The 19,528-nt window shown below is 39.6% G+C and overlaps 1 protein-coding gene across 1 annotated transcript in view; it reads left to right on the top strand.

Moving 5' to 3' along the window:
* The window catches only part of TMX3 (thioredoxin related transmembrane protein 3), a 65,415-nt gene that overhangs the window by 16,272 nt on the left and 29,615 nt on the right, over window positions 1-19,528 (top strand). Inside the window, exons 3-6 of the mRNA XM_075828378.1 lie at window positions 72-111; window positions 2,444-2,567; window positions 12,135-12,180; window positions 15,142-15,222. Coding sequence (XP_075684493.1) covers window positions 72-111; window positions 2,444-2,567; window positions 12,135-12,180; window positions 15,142-15,222 — 291 coding nt within the window. The remainder of the gene's footprint in view (window positions 1-71; window positions 112-2,443; window positions 2,568-12,134; window positions 12,181-15,141; window positions 15,223-19,528) is intronic.

The raw sequence follows: 19,528 nt of genomic DNA, 5'->3' as shown, positions 1-19,528 counted from the left end.
CTTGTTCCAAATAATAAATTTATAATAAGGAACTTCCACTTACTGTTTTGTTTTTTCATTTCCTTTCATAGTTTCAAAGAAACCAGACAAGAGGATGTTTGGCTTGTTGATGTAAGTCCTGTTAATTTTCGATATTTTATCTTTTCTTGTAATCACAGATCATGTTATTTCTGTAGAATTGATAAAGCTGAATATTCATTCAGTCACTAAAAAAAAAAAAAAAAACTTTTTTTTTTTTTTTAACTAGTGGGGGAAGTGCTTAAGTACACTATGTGGCCAAAAGTATGTAGACATCCCTCTTAATTATTTATTTAATTGTGTCTCAGCCACATCCATTGTAAACCGGTTCATAAAATCAAGCACATAGCGATTCAATCTCCATAAACATTGGTAGTAATAAAGGTCATACTGAAGAGCTACGGGACTTTTAAACATGCCACCTTTGCCACAGGTCTATTCCTGAAATTTCTGATTTTCCAGATCTGTCCAGGCCAACTGTAAGTACTATTAATGTGAAGTGAAAGAGTCTAGGAGTAACAAAAGCTCAGCCACTGAGTTACTATTAATGTGAGGCACATGGAGGTACACAATTCATAATACTGCGTGCCACACAATAAGTGAAAGTAGTTTTTATTTTAGATCAGCCTAAACATCCTAAATGACGCTATAAATTTGTTATTACGGTCGCGACGATTTAGAAAGTGTTTATTTTATGTATTGAGACTTATTTTAATGTTTGGTTGTAAAAAAATGTGTGTTTTATTTAAAGAGGCTCTGTCACCAGATTATAAGTGCCCTATCTCCTACATAATGTGATCGGCGCTGTAATGTAGATAACAGCAGTGATTTTTATTTAGAAAAACGTTAAATTTGGAGTTATGACCTATATTAGATTTATGCTAATGACTTTCTTAATAGACAACTGAGTGTGTTTTCACATATGCTGTAACTTACTCACACATTAACGTTACTGAAGTGTCTTGAGAGTGAATAGACATCGCTTCCAGCCAGGACGCAATGTCTATTCACAATCCCGACACTTCGGTCATGTTTGTGTGAGACTTAATGACAGCACAGCGTGATCTCGATGTGCTGTAAGTCCCACACAAACATTACCGAAGTGTCGGGATTGTTAATAAACATCGCGTCCTGGCTGGAAGCGATGTCTATTCACTCTCAAGACACTTCAGTAACGTTAATGTGTGAGTAAGTGACAGCACATCGTGATCTGTGTGTGAGTACATGAATGGGGAGTAGTGTATGACACTGATTGGTCAGCGTCATACACGTCTCTTTACAACGCCCACTTGGTCAAAAAGTAAAAACACGCCCAGTTGTCTATTAAGAAAGTCATTAGCATAAATCTCAAATACGTCATAACTCCGTCAAAATTGATTTGTTTTTCAAAACAAAAACCACTGCTGTGATCTACATTACAGTGCCTATCACATTATGTAGGAGATAGGGCACTTATAATGTGGTGACAGAGCCTCTTTAACATTACTTGAGCTACATGCTCAACACTCTTCATAATGTTCTCTGCTGACTGTATTCTCGCACTTCTCTCTCCAAATGGAAATATAAAAACACCACGCCTACTTCCATTCTGCCCTGATGGTGCTAGCACTGTTGGGGAGCGCTATATTTGGAGAGATCAGATAGTGAATGCAAGACAAAGGAATTTCTGCTTCTTCTTAAAGGGTAACTAAACTTTTAAAAAACTTTTGACTTATCAAAGTGACAAGTTAGAAGTTTTGATCGTCGGGTGTCCAAGCACTGAGACCCCCACCGATCACTATAACGAAGTGGCAGAAGAGCTCGAGTAAGCTCTGTGCCACTTCGTTTTTGATCTGCTTTTCTTGGAAATCCGAGCGAGCTGTGTACAGACTCAGACTTTCTATTGAGCCTGGTTTTCTTTTTTTCCTGGACCACCTGGCCCACTGTTGTGTTGGCTCCCTATATGCGAACTTGCTGTGGTTAGCCAACAGGGTGGAGACAGCTTCTCTGCCCCTGATGCTGACCAATCAGCACGAGGCAGCTTGAGGCCAGTTCAGGCCATGTTAACGTGGGGCACAAAAAATTAGCATATAGGGAGCCAACACAACAGTGGGCCATATCTCTGGAACGGGGAGGTCCAGGAAAAAAGAAACCATGCTGGAATCGGGGAGAAACCGCATTTCAGGTCAGCAAACCAGTTAAACTCATATGACCTAGTGACAGGTTCTCTTTAAAGAGATCTTCGCACTATTGTTGAATATCTTTAGTATGTGCTGTTTGCTGTGGGGCTGCAAGCAATGAAGGCAATAGACTTCCGAGAAAGTCATTCTAATCATAATATTATAACTACTACTTTTTTGGCTATTTAGAAAAGGTTTTAAGATTTAATGAATATATAATTAATTTACATGAAACAAGATTTTATTTGAAATTGTTTTTTTTCTAGTTTTATGCACCTTGGTGTGGCCACTGCAAGAAACTTGAACCGGTTTGGAATGAGGTTGGTATTGAGATGAGGTCAAGTGGTTCCCCTGTGAGAGTTGGAAAGATGGATGCAACTGTCCATTCAAGTGAGTGTCTACATTTTAAATATTTTATCTTTCTAAATGCATTATTAAAATTTCCACGTTTTGTCTCTGGCTTTCTTAAATAAAGCCCATGATTTAAATAATGATTCTTGTTGGTGTACAGTGGGATGAGTGTAGTGTTGTCACATTACCTTCGTAACCACAACTAATGTGGAGAATGGGGCCCCCATAACATCTGTTTTCCCATTTCTCACATAAAAAATGTAAACCCTAACAAGATAAACATAATTGGTATGGCCGCTTCTGTAATAGTCCAACCTATTAAAATATTGTGTTATTTAACCCAAAGGGGGAACACCGTAGGAAAAAAATTCACAATGCAGAAATTGCATTTGGCCACTTTGCTTCCCCCCCCCCCCCCAAAAAAAGGAATAAAAAGTGATTAAAAAAAAATCTTATAAAATGGTACCAATAAAAACAAGCCACCCTGCAAAAAAAAAAAAAAAAACACTTTCGGAGTGCGGGAAGATAAAAAGAAAATTAAAAAAAAACTTAAATTGGCTGTGTTCTTAAGAGTATTTGCCCTTTCAAAAAACTTTTGATATGTCATAGATAAATATCAGAAGTTTTGATCAGTAGGCGTACAGGTTGCTGAGACCCAGGCCAGTGCTGAGACAAATGTGCAGAAGCGCTTAGCCGAGCGCTCTGCGCCTTCCACTGTGATTGACGCTCCTTGCCAAGCTGAAGATTGGCTAATTGAGCATCTATGAGCCCTTCTTCAGTCTGACTTAAAAGTGCAGATACTCTTTAAGGCTGGATTCACACATCTTGTATTTGTTGCAGATTTCAGTGCAGATTTTGATGCAGTTTTATTTTTAACCAAAGCCAGACGTTAATCCAGGAAGAAGTATAACCCTTCATATTTACCATTCCTTTTGAAAGCACTTCTGGCTTTAGGTAAAAAATCTGCAACAAAAGCTGGAACAAATACGCCATGTGTTAATCCAGCCTTAGGATTTGAAGGGGTTTTCCCAGTAAGAAAGATATGAATAGGCTATCCTCAGGATAGGCTATCAACATTCTGATCGGTGGGAGTCCAACATTTGGCACTCCTGCCAATTTGATGTTTTAAAGGGGCTGCGGCACTTGTGTGAGCGCTACTTCCCCTTCATACCTGCTACTGCTCCATACTGTGGAATGTCAAGAGTCAGACCCTCACCGATCAGATATTGATGGCTTAGCATGAGGATAGACAGTACATTTTTTTTCTCACTGGAAAACCCCTTTAAAGGATAATATTCTAGCCCAATGTCCGCTGCTGCCACTAGAGGGAGTAATACTGTTATTATTTTGTTCAATGTAAAGCAGCATGCAGTAAGCTTCTATTCTCTATACTGGCAACTGCTGGTACCAGTATGTTATCTTTTAAATCTATGAATCTTTGTTAATATGTATAGAAATTGTACCAAAAAAGTCCTTATACATCAGCCAGAGGGGAAAAAAAAAACGTTTTATAGCTGATATACAACTAAACCGATTTATGCATGGAGAATTTTTTGAATCCCCAGTGCTACTAAAAATTTACTAAAACTCATTACCAATCAATATAAAATGGCAATAACCTGATAAATCTTGGGAAATGACCCTAAACAGTGATAGCAAACAAATATCCAATAGCTACAAGCAAATGAACGCCACAATATATAGATAAACACTTTCCTGTTTCAGAAAAATAGCATTCCGACCACTGTAAAAAATATACTAAGAAATTAATCGGCATAAAATGTAACTTTTTTTTTAGATGGTTTTCAAGGATGAACAGTCACTTAATTTTTAGAGAGCCGTGACATGTCTAAATCAGCACTTTGCCGTATAGTAGAAAAAAAACGTTACTGCTGCAACCAATTACTGTCCTTACCGATGATGCTTGCATGTACGTGCTCCGCTGACCTGTAATGTTGTTTTTGAAAAGTGGTTGTGTCTATGTACAAATACAATTGAGCTAAAAGTGCTGTCTTAGGCTCCATTCACACGACCATGCCCGTAATTACGACCCGTAATTACGGGCACGAATGGCCGCGGACAGCTGTCTGTATTTACGGGCCGTGCTCCCATTATAAAGTATGCGAGAACGGTCCGTAAAATAAAAAAATGACGTCCTATTTTTTTCGGCAATTTTCTACGGCAAAGACACCTTCCTGTAAATATATGGGGAGGTGTCAGTCGGCCATAGAAACAAATGAGCCCGTAATTAAGGGCCGTAATTATGATTTTTACAGTCGTGTGCATGGGGCCTAAGAAATTTGCTTCCAAAGATGCAGCTAAATAAGATGACCGCACTAGGTGTAATCATCTGTAGATGATTTGGAATCTAAGTGAACTCTTTTCTTTCCACATCTCCCATCTCTTCCAATGCTGTATGCTTTCTAGAACCATCTGCTTCTATTTATCAGCATGCACAAATTAAATCTGCAACGTTTTAACCTGAGAAATGTGGAAGACACAATTACAATGCAAACTGCAGTTGGCTCTTGCGGCATTACACTACTTATTCAATTTTGAGCAATAGGTATACTTCACTTTAAGAAAACTTTTTGAAGAAGTGGTGGAGCATAAAAAAAACCAAATGCAATTTGTAATATATATTTACTAACAAAATGCTTTTTTTCTCTGGTCTTGGTGGCTTGTAAGACAAAAAACTCCAAAGTAACAAGATAACCTAATGGTTCCCAAAGGAAACCTACTTCTGTAATTCTGCTAGTATAGCCACTGCCGTGTGTTCTTCTTAAAAAATGGGTGACCATATAAATTCCAAATTGACCTTTTAATTAGGCAAACACATGAGAGCCCGTTATTCCGTTATTGGTGAGATTACTACTTTTTCCATGGTTTGAGGATGGCTGAATATTCTGCCATAACATCCATGGCTACTGGTTATCTTCTGTCTAACCTGCATAGGAGTGATGCACTAGTGTTTAAGTGGAGGTTTTTTGGTTTAGAATTTATTTTATTCCCTGTAAGCCAGAAGGGCTGACTGGATGTCCGATTAATGTCAGGAGGGCCAGAGAAACTATCAGACATGGCCTCATAGACATATCTCCCTTTCAATTTTATTTACCGTTTGCCTTCAAAATAACATAAATTCTTCTAGGTACACTTGCACACAGTTTTTGCATGAATTCAGCAGCGAGGTTGTTTCAAACATCTTGGAGAACTAACCTGAAATCTTCTGTGGATGAAGGTTTCTTCAAATCCTTCTGTCTCTTCATGTAATCCCAGACAGACTCGATGATGTTAAGGTCAGGACTCTGTGGGGGCCATGTAATCACTTCCAGGGCTCCTTGTTCTTCTTTACGCTAAAGATACTCCTTAATGACGTTGACTGTACTTTTAGCGTCATTGTTCTGCAGCAGAATAAAGCCAATCAGATGCCTCCCTGATGGTATTGCATGATCAATTCTTCGTTGAAGACCACTTCTGGCCAGACTTCTCCGAACAGTAGATGCTTTGAAATCTTTGCCTGGTAGAGACTTTGCTGATGCAGTATAACTACCTTGTGTCTTGTTGCTATGCTCAGTCTTGCCGTGGTAGACCTATGACATGAAACTGTTCCAAAACCTCACCTTTGTATCAGAGTTTGGCTGTTCCTCGCCCAATTTTAAGCTTCCTACACCGCTGTTTCTATTGCAGTTAATGACTGTGTTTCAAACTATGTATGAAAATGATGATCATTATCACCTGTTTGGTATAATTGGTTAATCATACACCTGACTTTGTGCAAGTGTGTAAAAATTGATGCTGTTTTGAAGGTAAAGGGTGGTCACACCAAATATTGGTATGAATTAGTTCTCTTCTGTTCATTTTTTTAAAACTATTTTTAAAAGCATTCTTGCTTTGCAGCATTTTTCCACAAACTGCTTAAACCTTTTGCACAGTACTGTGTATGTGTAAGTAGATAGATAGATAGATAGATAGATAGATAGATAGATAGATAGATAGATAGATAGATAGATAGATAGATAGATATGCTTTGCTCATAAAATGCACAAGTTAGGTGTATATCTTCTAATAGTTCTATTCTACTTTAAAACTTGTTGCACCCTCTTCTATTTTGTAGCTTTGAATAGTACAGGATAAATGTCACAATCTAAGAGTGACAGATGTTACATGAGGATAAATATTTCTTGTTTGGAGATTAGTCTTTACTATGGGTATAAAAGAGATTTGTTTTGCTATAATGTGTTGGCAGCAAAGCTCTTACTGTCCAGCTGTTCTGAAGACCCACCATGTAACCTTTAAAAAATAGTTTAGATTTGTAAATAGATCTTTAGTAACTGCTCCGCCAGTCTTTTTTCTAGACAATATTTCTGTAAATAAAAAAGAAAATATCTGTGTGTGTGTGTATATGTGTGTGTATATATGTATGTGTATATATATATATATATATGTGTGTGTATATATATGTATGTATGTATGTATATATATATATATATATATATATATATATATACTTCGCATGTCTGCCAGACAAATATTCGGTATGGCAACTGAGTTATACATAGTATTCTTTTGGTGTCTCGAGAAGATTATCATCCTCATCGAGATAACATCCTGAGGTTCATATGCAGTAACTTTAGCTTTCACTGCCGGGGCAATTTGCACAATTTTGACATACAAAAATAAAACTTTAATTATAAAATAAGAAACTGACATTAAACCCCTATACCTACATATTTAGTGAAAGTAGACACCGAGCACATTGTGAAATGCCATAAATGTCTGAAAAATGCAGGTTCCAGCTCTGGGACCCACACCTATCACCAGAAACGAGGTCTCCTGACCCCTGTCCCGCCTTGTGAGGCTGCTGCATCTAGGCGGAGAATCAATAGAGAGGTGGCCACATGTCTGTCTCAATAGATTCCTATGGGAGTTGCGGAAATGACCCCTATCCCGTGGCTCAATCCGTTTTCCACTTGATTTTTAGTAGAAATTGCACTGGTTAAAAAGGCACATGCAAAATTTAAAAAAGGCGCAAATGTACAGCTACTCATAATAAAAAGACATTCAAACAGTAAGACAATTCAATATGCATCAATTTTGTTTTGTTTTTTTAATAAATTCGATACAATTCTCTCAGCTACCCATAATTTAATTGGTGCAAAATAGGCCATTATTAATAAATGTGAGCCACTGACTATTGTGGATCTGTGATATAGTACAAAAATCTGCATCAAAATGAAAGTGTGAGTTGGGCGTAAATGCTACCAAATGTTTAATCCGATGAGCTTTATGGTTATTTTTTTTGTTTTTGAATTCTTTATTATTTTCTTATTATACAAAATTTATTATATTCCATATAAAAATTACAAACAAAATATTTTTGTATATTAAACCTATTGTAATAATCCAATCCTTATTTTATATATTAGTAACTAGATAAATGGTTCTTTAAAAACGACTCCTTTGGTATATGTGGTAATCTCACGCTAAAGGAAGAATTGACATGTGGCATTAATAAAAGATAACGAAGTATATACACATTAAGCACTTAAAGGTACTAGTAGCTAAAACATTGCTTTTAATTCATTTGCATCTAAAAGAAACTATGCAAAATGTATGCAAAATAAAAGGTGAAAAAACGCCATGGTAGAGGAGAGAGAAAATAAATATTTACAGAAAAGATGCACATGGAAGGGGCTAAAAATATGCAGGTTTTATGCTACATGTCTGTCTGCCCTACATATCCTCCAGCTGCTTAAGGAAAGATTGGATTTTTTTTTTGTAACACGAATGCTTAAAGGGGTTATCCGGGTTGTTAAAATTAATGTTCTAAGGAAAGGCCCACAATGTTAAAGGGAAGGTGTCCTTATTTATTTATTTTTTATTATATGGCCTTTAATATAATATTAACAAAAATTTTATTTGTGTTCTCATTTCTTACTTTTTAATGTATTCTTACTTTTACTTCTCTATGGGGGCTGCCATTTTTTTTCATCTCTGTATGTGTCGATAAGCGACACATACAGAGATGCTATACGTCACATACAACCATACAACTGTCGTCACCCCCCAATCAGCTGTTTGAAGGGGCCACTTCATTGTTTACATGGTTCTTCTCTGTTCATACTTGCACGCGCCAGTCCATTTGTAGCAGCCGTGCAAGGTATTTGAATGAGACAGTGTTGCAATACCTTGCACGACCACAACAAATGTAATGGTTCGTACAAGTATGAACAGAAAGAAGAACCATGTAAACAATGTAGAGGCTGCGGCGCTCCTTCAAACAGCTGATCGGGGGAGGTGCCGACAGTCAGACCCCCACAATCTAATATTAATAACCCCTTTAAGGTAAACAACGAAATCCTTTCAGTAATAAGTTAGGGATATTTGGGCTGGATGACATCAAAGTTATGCTTACCAGCTATATTAATAAAATTAATTATGATTATTCAAGGTCTGTGTTTTTGTTAATTCACTGTAATCATTACCATATTTATATTGTATATATTTTTTTATTGAACGACATCTGTTGTGTGTATAAGTTATACATAGTCATTTGATGGGGCTCTATAGATTTAGTTAGACAATAGAGTTCACTTAGCATTCAGATATATTTGTAGTAAGCCTTACATGGTTTTCAAAGTATAAAAATAACCGTATTGAGTTGAGGAAATCGATATGACTGAAATCAGTGTTTGTGTGGAATTCCGTCTGCAATTTTTCAGCAGATTTCGATCCACCTGCACGCCGTTTGCCGCGTTTTTCGGCCTCGGCCATTGAGCGCAGCGGGCAAAAACGCCGCAAAATACACTTTCTCCGTCTCCCATTGAAATCAATGAGAGGCATTTTTAGAAGTTTTTTGCCGCGGTTTCCACGTCAAACGTGTCACAAAAACTCAGTGTGAACAGGGCCTTAAAGACAATGGGGCAGATTTACTTTTTTTTGTTACCTTTTTTTGGCGCAAATCAATTTAGACAAATTTCTTACGGGTTTGTGCCAAAAATCAACTTTTCGAAAGTGTCTAGAAAAGGGAGTGGATCACATAAACACAAAAGTTTGAACAGCACATTCCAACAATATGATATAAAATGTGTATGCAGGTGCAAGAACACCTGTGACTGCAAATATACAGCAGACAAAGAAATGGCGACAGCATACTGCGAACACCAATGCAACCTAAACCACTAAATATAAATAAATATGCATTACTGCTAAATCTACATACAATGGAAAGGTTCTTAGTGCACATTTTGATAAAAAGTGGCTTAGCGGAGAGGGGCGTGGCTTAAAATGTGCTGCTGTGTACCAAAATTTTGGCGCAAAAAAACTTGTATAAGTAAGAGAAAAGTGTAACCTTTTTAGCAAGGTGTCCCAAATTTATCATACAACGTGCACCCCTGTGATAAATTTGGCGCATTTTCTGGCTGCCTGATTTAGGTTTTCTTAGGCAGCATTAGTAAATTTGCCCCACTGATAAAGGGCTGGTATCATAGCGGCATTCACCCACTATTACTACCTCCTTTATAATAAGGGTCACTAGGCTTATGCCTAGTTCCCCTACCTTTTTCTTTATACTAACGTTAGTCTATTTGCTTTGCTACTAAATAAGCGTATAAGACCATATAGTAAATAAAGATATTTATTACCAACAATAATCACACTTACATATAAAATACACCAAACGCAGAACACCGTAACTGATCACAGTATAGTATCAGTATACCCCAATACATATAATACGCTAATATATATTGAGTATACTCACACTATACGAAGTACAGTATAAACACGGTATCTGTTAAGGATCTGCCAGGCACAGCTTTGTGTATCCACGCCCATAGGTAATCAGTCTGCACCTGCTTCTATGTCTGTGAGACTGACTCCATCTTCCACCACTCAGGATGGCAGGCTTAGGAGTGGGAGAGCCTATCACAGCCTGGCCAGACGGAGCTAGCTCCCGCCCTCTGTCTATTTATACCTGCCTTTCCTGTTCCTCCTTGCTTGTGATTCTTCTCGTGTGGTTTCCTGGCCCTTCTGCAGCTTCTGAACTATTTGTCCCTGCTCCATACTGACCCAGGCTTACTGACTACTCTCCTGCTCTGCGTTTGGTACCTCGTACACTGCTGGTTTGACTCGGCTCGTTCACCACTCTTGTTGCTCACGGTGTTGCCGTGGCCAACTGCCCCTTTTCCCTTGCTTCTGTGTACCCTTATCTGTTTGTCTGTCGGGCACTTATTGAGCGTAGGGACCGTCGCCCAGTTGTACCCCGTCGCCTAGGGCGGGTCGTTGCAAGTAGGCAGGGACTGAGTGGCGAGTAGATTAGGGCTCACTTGTCTGTTTCCTTACCCCCATCATTACAGTATCACAATCCTACTTCTTACTACCACCTACTTACCTAAACATAGTTCATTCACTAAAGCTTGCTTCTGTGAGACCCTCCCCCACCTGGCTCTAAGTAAAATACATAGAAGTTACGTTACAATACAATACACATGCTCACTGTTTCTGTCCCACTCCCTCCTAGCAATAACTGTCCCTGTGCACTAATAGGTTAACACTGGATAAGGAGGATAAAGGGTTAACAAGGGGAATTGGTTGCTGTGTAAAGGGTTCAGGTAATGTACGGGCAGGTGAGAAAGGGTTGACCAGGGAAGTGTTGTGTAAGGGGTAAGTGTATAGGGGGAGAGAGGTGAAGGGTTAAGTGTGTAGGGGGGAGAGGGTTACCAGTAGCTGCTGCTGCACGTGGATACTTAGCGGTCCATGAGGTCCAAAGTTGCTGAGTTGGTCTCTGTTGAGGGAGGCAGGAAAAGAGGGAAGAGACAGAAGTGTGGGACAGTTTGTCCTTTTAAACCCTCTCGTGCACATGTGTGACATCTCGTGCAAGTGAGGGGGGGCATGTGATTGTTTATGGCTCCCCCCCCATGGAATCTCATTACCTGGTGAGGGGGGGGGGGGGGCAGTGAGCATGCATTGGATGTGTCTAATGTCTTCTCCCCCAGAGGGTACAAATACACACCTAACTAATTTCTGACACAGAAAACACTTCCCTTTACACCCACTATGTTCTTATAAAGCTTCTGTTATCTGAATATTTTACCATAATGATAACAAACATGGTGAAAGTCTTACCTGGCCTTACCTGGTCATCTACTCAGAGTAGCCGCTCATCGGTGAGGCAGCAAATGTGCTCCATGCACAGAGCTCGGACCATATCCGTAGTAACCTTTATGTGCTGGACTTTTTGACTAGTCCCGAGTACTCGCATTGCCTCTGGAAACCATTACCAAGTGCAGGGCTGCCAATGTTTCTGCTAGTGGAATAGCGCTTTTTAGTGCTCCCTTCTTCTCTTGACCTGATAAGAATCGTCTAGTCAGGAATAAAGTTCACCAGGGACCCCTCGCTTCAGTCTGTATTACTATAATATTAGGAATGGTGATATTCTCTGAGATTTTTACTTGAAGACAATATTTTGACTGCAAGGGTATTATACTATTTCTGTGTGTAGTTAACAGGTGTAGAACCTCTTTAAATCTGTAATGTTTTTTACCATCTCTTCTGCATGTCTAATCTGTTATACACGTTGATCTTACACAACTTTTCTAAATGCAGGCATTGCTTCGGAATTTGGGGTTCGTGGATTTCCAACTATAAAATTGTGAGTATTGTTTTAATTGATTTAACGTTTCAATTCTAGTTCACTTTATCATAATGTGAGCAATACATTTTGTGCCCTACAAACCTCTTTAAGTGACAACTAAGAGACTAAGTGTGGTAAAAGAATATGTTGAGGTGATAGTTTAATCTAAAAATCAGTATTTGATGATCAATAAAGATTGTGGAACCTGCAGAAATCAGTCGGCCACTTTTTTAGTCTTCAGGGTGCCTAATGTCAGAAAATGGTTCTGTCACTGTTTAGGTGGGTTATCCTTTCATGTTGATGCTTCTCCTTAGGCTGTGTTCATACCGTGTTAGGTGAACAAGTCCATAAACCCTAATGGACATCCTGGTATACTTTTTCTTTTTACTGTATAGGAAAGTGCAACCTGCTGCCGCAAAGAAAAGTATACCATGTGATATACTTTGAATTTTTTTTATCAACATGGCTTTCTATGTATTATGTATGCCACTATATGTGTCGGGAAATTTATACGACGTGTTCTAAACAAAGTCCAAATGCTATGTAAACAGACCCCAATTTTGCTTTTCAAAAAACCCGCAAATTTGATGTCCCTGGCGTTTTAATGATTTGGACGTAATTTTTATGTCATATTTATTTACCGCACACGAGAATTTTTTTTGTACAGTTCAACAAGAAATTAAATGAAATGTTAGCCCCAAATTTATTTTAGTGACATGTCAAAATTGAGATATTAAGTTCAGGCTCCATGCACATCACAACAGAAACCAGGACACAGTGCTGAATCCGTTGTATGACGGATACCACTGGCGCCAGACAGAACCCATTAGCTTATAATGTTGCCCGTCAAGTTTTGACAACGTTTCTGCTGTTTTGTCGGGAGAAATAGTGCATGATATTTTTCCCTTGAAGTATAAAGAAATGTTTGACGGAGCTTCTGATGCTGATTTGAACCTTAAAGAGGACCTGTCATGGGGCTATTTATTTATTTTTTTTAAAACCACATACCTCCTGGCGTCCTCTTGTTTCCAGCACTGTCATTTTGAAATTTTTTTTGTCCCGCTATGGCCCCTGCTCTGCTTGGCGCTCAATATTCTAGTATTGAGTTAAGGTACGGAGAGGTAGAAGACCTCAACCCTCCTCAAAAGGTGTTGCCTCCTGCATCACTGTGATGTGGACAGCCTCATTGTGATGCAGAAGACACGCTCTGATTGGACAGCGTTACAGAGGTGCAGGAGGCAATGCCTTCTGAGGAGGGAGGGCCAAAAAAATAACAATCTCAGCGCTGGAATCGAGAGAATGCCAGGAATGAGGGGAGCAATGTGGTTTAAAAAAAAAAATAAAAATGACCTCTAACTTCGTGATCGGTGGAGGGTCTCAGTACTTGGACCCCCACCAATCGAAACTTCTGACATGTCATTATGACATGTCAGAAGTTATTTGAAAGTATAGTTACTCTTTAATTGGATAATTTTCGCTTTTAACTAGCCAAAATTATTACACACCACTGATAGAGGGTTAAAACCACTTGGCATTGCATTATATTCTTGAACGCCGCTGTGTCTATTTCTGAGTTATTATTAGTTTTTTTTCCCTAATTTGTTAAGGATAAGATTATAGCTCCGTCCACATTTGCTTTGCAAATTTCCTTATGTTTTTACCGTCAAAACGGCGGTACCCGACGGACCCCATATAAGTCAATAGTTGCCGTTGGGCGCTGATGGTATGTCATACGTCTGATTTGGCTTTATGTCCTGGTTCCTATTGTTATAAGCAGAAACCAGAACGCAGATATGAACAGAGCCTAATAACCCTTTTATAATGTAAGCTGATTTATGTTTTGACCCTTATTTGGTGGAAAACATAATTTATGGACCTATTGACCGCATATTTATATGGTTATATACACTAAATGGCCACTCAATTAGAGACACCTGCCCGTTCAGGATTGATGCTTCCCTGCATAGAAATTAGACATGTGACCCATGCAGCATAAAATCAAATGAGCATGTTTTCGTGGATCAGTTTTAGTATGAATACACATTAGAATTGGAAAATTAAACTATTTGAGCGAGGCATGGTTATTGGCGCTAGATCAGCCAGCCTTGTGTTTTGGTTTTTTTCATGCAACGGTGTCAATAGCATACCGAGAATGATGTGATCGAGGAAAAACGTCCAGCGAAAGGGGAACCTGTGACATCAATATCTCGTTGAAAAAAGGGGTTAGAGGAGGATGTCTAGAATCGTTTTGAGAAGTAGGCGGTGCTCAGTCAAGCAAATTGCAGCCGAATTGAACACTGTTGCTCCAACTTACGTGCTGATCCTTAGCACGGTTGGCCTATAACAGACGACCAGTTTGGGTGCCATTGTTGTCTAAGGGAAACATAAAGGCAAAATTGGTTTACTGAGCAGTGAAAAAATATCACCTGGGTCCAGTTGTCTGAAGGGAGGGTCAGAATTTGACGCAAGCAGCATAAATTGACAAACCTTTCTTGTCAGATGTGAACAGTTCAGGCTGGTGGAGGTGAATAATGGTGCGCAGAATGTTTTCTTGGCACAGCCAGGGTCCTGTGATGCCTGTGGATGGAAGTTTGAACAGTGGGGCTTACCTAAGCATTGTGGATGACCAAGTTTATCCCCTCATGCCAGGTTTTTAACCTATGGCAGAAGGACACTTTAGCAGCAGCTGCGAGAAGCTATCCTGTCCGCATGGGCCAATATTCCTACATAATGATTTCAACACCTTGTGAAATCTATGCCATGATAAATTGCTGCGGTTCTGAAGGCAAAAGGTGGTGTAACGCGCTACTAGATTGGTGTCTCTATTAAAGTGGCCATTCAGTGTAGTTGCTAAGCCTTCTTAATATGTGATTTAGTCATATGTGGTTAATCCATTTCTGGCTTTGGGATTTATCTCTTGCATTATTTTTTAAGAAATTCTGAATCTTTTTTTTTTTTTTTTTTTCTTTTAATGCACAGGTTAAAGGGGGATTCAGCCTACAACTATCGTGGTCCTAGAACAAAGGAGGATATAATTGAATTTGCGAATCGAGTTGCTGGGTAAGTAGGGGATTAGTGTTATGTACATAGAAAAATATAGGGGTTTTCTGATCTTTAAAAACTGTGTGCATATGGTTTAATTGCAGCATGGCTTATCAGTAACTAATGTACTGTCTGTAGCTGAAATGTCTCTGTAAGCCAACCTCACATTTAGTCACATGATACTGGTGTTATCACGTGTTCAGACTATGGGGCTTCACACAAGCATGAGGTAATCTCCCCTCTCCCCCTTCCTAAAGTACTAGACATCACACATCCTGTCCTTATCTGTGCCTGTTATCTCCGCTGCTCCCTGCTACCCTCCTCCCTGTCTGTCTCTGGAGGGGGGATTTTTCACATGTTGGGCAGCAGATCGTTCTGTGTTAGTAAAGGCCCTTTTACACGGGCCAATGATCAGCCAATTGAGCGTTCATATGAACTCTCGTTCCCCGTCATTGCCCTATGTAAACAGGGCAACGATCAGCCGATGAACGAGCTTCTGCTCATTCATTGGCTGATCGTATAGTTTATGCAGTACAAAATATTATCGCTGCCGACATGGAATTGCATGGGGACGAGCGATCGTTGTAACAATCGCTCCTTGGCGTACATTGCTGATCATGGTTCCTTGTGAAAGGAGCCAACAAGCTGTCTCGTTGATCGTCGCTCGTTTTTATGGCCCATATTGACCTGTGTAAAAGGACCTTAACAGAGCAATGTCTAGATAGCAGAGCTGTGTTATGTGTGAAGACTGTAAGTATTTGCAGCACTACCTTACACTATGTAATAGAGGGGCATGCATGTAGCTGTAAATAGAGGCAATGTCTGTAAGAGGGGAGAGGAATCATGGCAGCTGTTGTTCTTTACATGGTGATCCTGCCCCGAGCAATCCCTGAAAGCATCAAAACTGAGATGCTGTACAGAGCTAGGTAAGATAATGAAAATAAAAAATAAGTACTTCAGTGCTTTGGTGGATATGTCACCTGGTAAGCATTCCGACACATATAAGTATATTTCTGTATTTTTCATAAGTTCTAAAAACCCCTTTAATGAATAAAGCAGTAGTTAAAAAAAAAAAAAAACAGCACATAAATAGTAACAAACAATTTTATCCAACTTAACAAAAAGGGAATTAACCGAATGTCTAAGGGACATAAATATAATGATTGCTGATTTAGTTCCCGTACAGTCAGTGAATTATTTAGTTGTTAAAAATTGGGGACAAGCCACAAATTTAGCAGCGAAATTGTAACTAAAAATATCAAGGAAAAATTAAAAGCTAATAACTGTCTCGTGTTATTGTAGGCCCCTCCCCTCCCCCCCCCCCAGTTTTTATTTCCTTTTATCGAGTACCTGTCATATTTTGACCTCTTAATGACATACATAACTATTACTACCCTGAAATAAAAGGTAACTTGTATTTTTTTCCAGATGTTCAAGGTAGTAAAGAAGCAATGACTGATGAGAGATATTCTTCTGTTCATAAAGACATATAAATAACCCATAATTCTAGCATCCAAACTGTATAATTGTTTCTTTTTTTAATCAAATAGCTTTTGTTAACCCCTTCCCGCTCCTTGACGTACTATTACGTCATGGCAGCTGTATCGTTCGCGCTCCATGCCGTAATAGTACGTCTCGGGAGTAACGGCCGCTTCGGCCGTCCTCCCGACACATACAGGAGCTGTGACGCTGCTGTCTTGTTCAGCAGCTGTCACAGCTCCTACAGCGGGGACCGATCGCTGTGTCCCCGCTGATTAACCCCTTAAAAGCCGCGTTCTATAGAGATCGCGGCTTTTTAGGGGTTAAGCTGCCATCGCCGGCCTGCTACGCGATAGCGGCCGGCGATGGTGACTATGGCAACCGGACACCAAACAATGGCGTCCGGCTATGCCATAGACGGAAGCCTAGTGGGTCCTGACAACGTCAGGACCCACTATGCTTGCTGTCAGTGAGTAGCTGACAGTTCTAATACACTGCACTACGCATGTAGTGCAGTGTATTAGAATAGCGATCAGGGCCTCCTGCCCTCATGTCCCCTAGTGGGACAAAGTAATAAAGTAAAAAAAAAGTTAAAAAAAGATGTGTAAAAATAAGAAAATAAAAGTTTTAAAAGTAATAAAAGTAAAAGTCCCACTTTTTCCCTTATCAGGCCTTTATTATTAATAAAAATATATAAACAAACAAATAAACTATACATAATTGGTATCGCCGCGTCCGTAACGGCCTGAACTACAAAATTATTTTGTTATTTATCTCGCACGGTGAACGCCGTAAAAAAAAATATTAATAAACCGTACCACAATCACAATTGTTTGGTCACTTCACCTCCCAAAAAATGGAATAAAAAGAGATCAAAAAGTCGCATGTACCTAAAAATGGTACTGATGGAAAATACAGTTCGTTACGCAAAAAATAAGTCCTCGCACGGCTTTATTGATTGAAAAATAAAAACGTTATGGCTCTTAGAATAAGGTAACACAAAAAGTGAATGATTGTTTACAAAACGTATTTTATTGTGCAAACGCCATAAGACATAAAAAAAAACTATAAACATAGGGTATCGCCATAATCGTATCGCCCCGCAGAATAAAGTTAATATATCATTTATAGCGCACGGTGAACGCTGTAAAAAAAAAAGTATACAAAAACAATAGTAGAATTGCTGTTTATTAGTCACCACGCCACCTAAAAATGGAATAAAAACTGATCAAAAAGCCGCATGCACCCCATGAAAACTACAATGGATTCCTCAAGGGGTCTAGTTTCCAAATTGGGGTCACTTTTGGGGGGTTTCCAATGTTTTGGCACCACAAGACCTCTTCAAACCGGACATGGTGCCTAATAAAAAAGAGGGCTCAAAATCCGCTAGGTGCTCCTTTGCTTCGGAGGCCGGTGCTTCAGTCCATTACCGCCCGAGGGCCACATGTGGGATATTTCTCTAAACTGCAGAATCTGGGCAATAAGTATTGAGTTGCGTTTCTCTGATAAATCCTTTTGTGTTATAAAAAAAATGGTATAAAAAGAGTAAATTTCACCTCTACTTTGCTCTAAATTTCTGTGAAACACCTAAAGGGTTCATAAACTTTCTAAATGCTGTTGTGAATACTTTGAGGGGTCTAGTTTCTAAAATGGGGTGTTTGATAGGGGTTTCTAATATATGGGCCCCTCAAAGCAACTTCAGAAATGAACTGGAACCTAAAAAAATAAATAAATGAGGCAATACTTCGCTTCTTACATTATACTGATAATGAGCCGTGCCCACTCCGAGATGACCCCAGTTTTGACCGTTTGTATAAACGGAGACCCCTATTAGACCGTTCCAGTGCCCGGTTTTCCCAAGCATACACCCCCGAGAAGTGTTTTTCTATTGATGAGTCCCTGGTACATTTTAAAGGGAGGGTTCAATTCCGCCAGTACCTGCCAGGTAAGAGGGCAAGGTATGGCGTGAAGATGTATAAGCTGCGAGAGTGCATCAGGGTATACCTACAGATTTAGGATATATGAAGGAAAGGCCACCCCCAAACCAGACTGCATCCTGGACTACAATAGGTACATGGGAGGGATGGACTTGTCAAATCAAGTCCTGAAGCCCTACAGCGCCATGCGGTGAGGTATAAGAAGCTGGCCGGGCACATCCTACAGATGGCTTTGTACAATGCGTATGTGCTACGTCGATGTGCAGGCCAGAGGGGAACTTTCCTGGAATTTCAAGATCTAATCTTTAGGGACCAGGAAGGGGGGGCGCATCGTACCAGGGCAACACTTTCCAGGAGAAGGTCCCCAAACCGGTGGAAAGGGAAAGAGTCAAAAGAGGTGCAGAGTCTGCTATAAGAGGGGGATAAGGAAGAACACAATATACCAATGTGACACGTGTCCCGAAAAACCAGGGCTCTGTATAAAAGATTGTTTTAAAATGTATCATACATCCCTTGATTTTCAATTTACCCTGATGCACTCCGCACAGCTTACCCCCCTCATCTTTCCCTTCTGAGCCCTGCCGTATGCCCAGGCAGCTGATAACAGCCACATGTAGGGTATTGTCGTACCCAGGAGAACCCACATTACAATTTAAGGGGTGTATATCTCCGGTGGCGCATGCTGGGCACACTATATTGGACACTGAAATGGCATATACATATATAAAATTGCAAATCTCACACTGCACCATCTGCTGCGCATTATCTTTTACACAGTACCTGTGGGGTCAAAATGCTCACTACACCTCTAGATGAATGTCTTAAGGGGTGTAGTTTTTAAAATGGGGTCACTTCTCGGGGGTTTCAACTGTACTGGTACCTCAGGGGCTTCTGCACACATGACTTAG

This window comes from Rhinoderma darwinii, chromosome 5 (assembly GCF_050947455.1).
Source record: "Rhinoderma darwinii isolate aRhiDar2 chromosome 5, aRhiDar2.hap1, whole genome shotgun sequence".
NCBI classification, from domain to species: domain Eukaryota; kingdom Metazoa; phylum Chordata; class Amphibia; order Anura; family Rhinodermatidae; genus Rhinoderma; species Rhinoderma darwinii.
Note: the sequence above shows the minus strand (reverse complement) of the source record. Positions and strands in the feature narration are given on the sequence as shown.